The sequence below is a fragment of the Quercus lobata genome, unplaced genomic scaffold (genome assembly GCF_001633185.2).
Source record: "Quercus lobata isolate SW786 unplaced genomic scaffold, ValleyOak3.0 Primary Assembly Scq3eQI_241, whole genome shotgun sequence".
Lineage (NCBI taxonomy): Eukaryota > Viridiplantae > Streptophyta > Magnoliopsida > Fagales > Fagaceae > Quercus > Quercus lobata.
In genome coordinates this window covers 1,061-2,389 of record NW_022155452.1, presented here as the reverse complement: position 1 = coordinate 2,389, position 1,329 = coordinate 1,061, and the positions used below count along the sequence as shown (strand labels likewise).

General features: G+C 35.1%; 1 protein-coding gene across 1 annotated transcript; it reads left to right on the top strand.

Moving 5' to 3' along the window:
• Nucleotides 1-548: 548 nt before the first annotated feature.
• LOC115973755 (protein RADIALIS-like 2) lies at nucleotides 549-932 on the top strand. The gene has a single exon (XM_031094000.1). The coding sequence runs from the start codon at nucleotides 676-678 to the stop codon at nucleotides 928-930; it is 255 nt and encodes an 84-aa protein (XP_030949860.1). The 5' UTR covers nucleotides 549-675; the 3' UTR covers nucleotides 931-932.
• Nucleotides 933-1,329: the final 397 nt, after the last annotated feature.

Below are 1,329 nucleotides of genomic sequence, written 5' to 3'. Positions count from 1 at the left end.
CTTCTAAAACTTTATATGACGTGATACTGGATATGTATTTAAATTTGTAATATTGATTCATTTCAAATGAAGAAAGCCTAGTTTGTGTCTTCTTGTTTCACAATTAACAAACCGCCCCAAGTGAATTTTGCTAGGTTTAGATTTTCTTTACAAAACATGGAAGGGCGATTCTCTAGTTTTAGAACTTCTACCTTGTTTTTATGTATATAATCCAAATGATTATAACTTATAAACACAATTTTCACCTGATATGATCTCTCTTATTAAAAAAAGAAAAGAACTAATTAATTTATTTTAATGTTCTTTTAACTTTTCTTTTACTTATTAGAGATACATATTCTCCCACATTAGTGTTCTCCTTCTTTGTCCTTCATTTTGTGGTTCCTAAGGAGACAAATCATTGAAATTCGGATTCCACCTAGCAAAATTGTAGGCCAACTGGCACAACCCCACTTCACCCCACTATTCCTGCTTATAAAGAGAAGGCAGTGCCACCTCTTTGCACATATCAACCCTTGACTAGTCTCCTCTTGACTCTCATCAGAAATCCTCTCTCACTATCTTTGTGGCCTTTCAAGTTTCAAACATTTCCTAATATTTTCCCTTCTTTTATCACCTCCTCAAGACCTTAGTTTATACTCAATAAACATCCACTTTAACACCCTAAGCTAAGCAATGGCATCCAGTTCAATGTCCTCCTCTGACTCATGGACTGCAAAAGAGAACAAGGCCTTTGAGAGGGCTCTTGCTGTGTATGATAAGGACACCCCTGACCGTTGGCACAATGTCGCTAAGGCTGTTGGTGGGAAAACACCAGAAGAAGTGAAAAGGCACTATGAACTTCTTGTGGAAGATGTCAAGCATATTGAGTCAGGCCGAGTTCCCTTCCCCAAATACAAGACAACTGGTGGGAGTAGCCAAGCAAATTAACACCGACGGGGAAAAGAGGTAGTATATATATATATATATATATATATATATGCAAATACAAATCTTCTGCACCATAGATTACATATTTGTATATATATTTTGAAACCTTATACAATATATACTGCTTGCTTGACAAACAATGTAAACTCTATATCTAAAATCCTTAACCATTCACCACTACCTAGGAAGACTTTCCTTCCATTAATTTGAACCCAATCAGTAATAATAAGAGTAGCTCGACTTTTTTTTTTCCAAGTCTACTTCTTCAACTTTTATTTGGATTCTCTGACACTCAGTTAAAAAACAGTGAGTATTATTTCGTCTATATTTCAAAAGTACTTCATTAATTGCTTTCGAATGCACAATTGTTTATTCTTTTGCCCACAAAACCTGAACCAA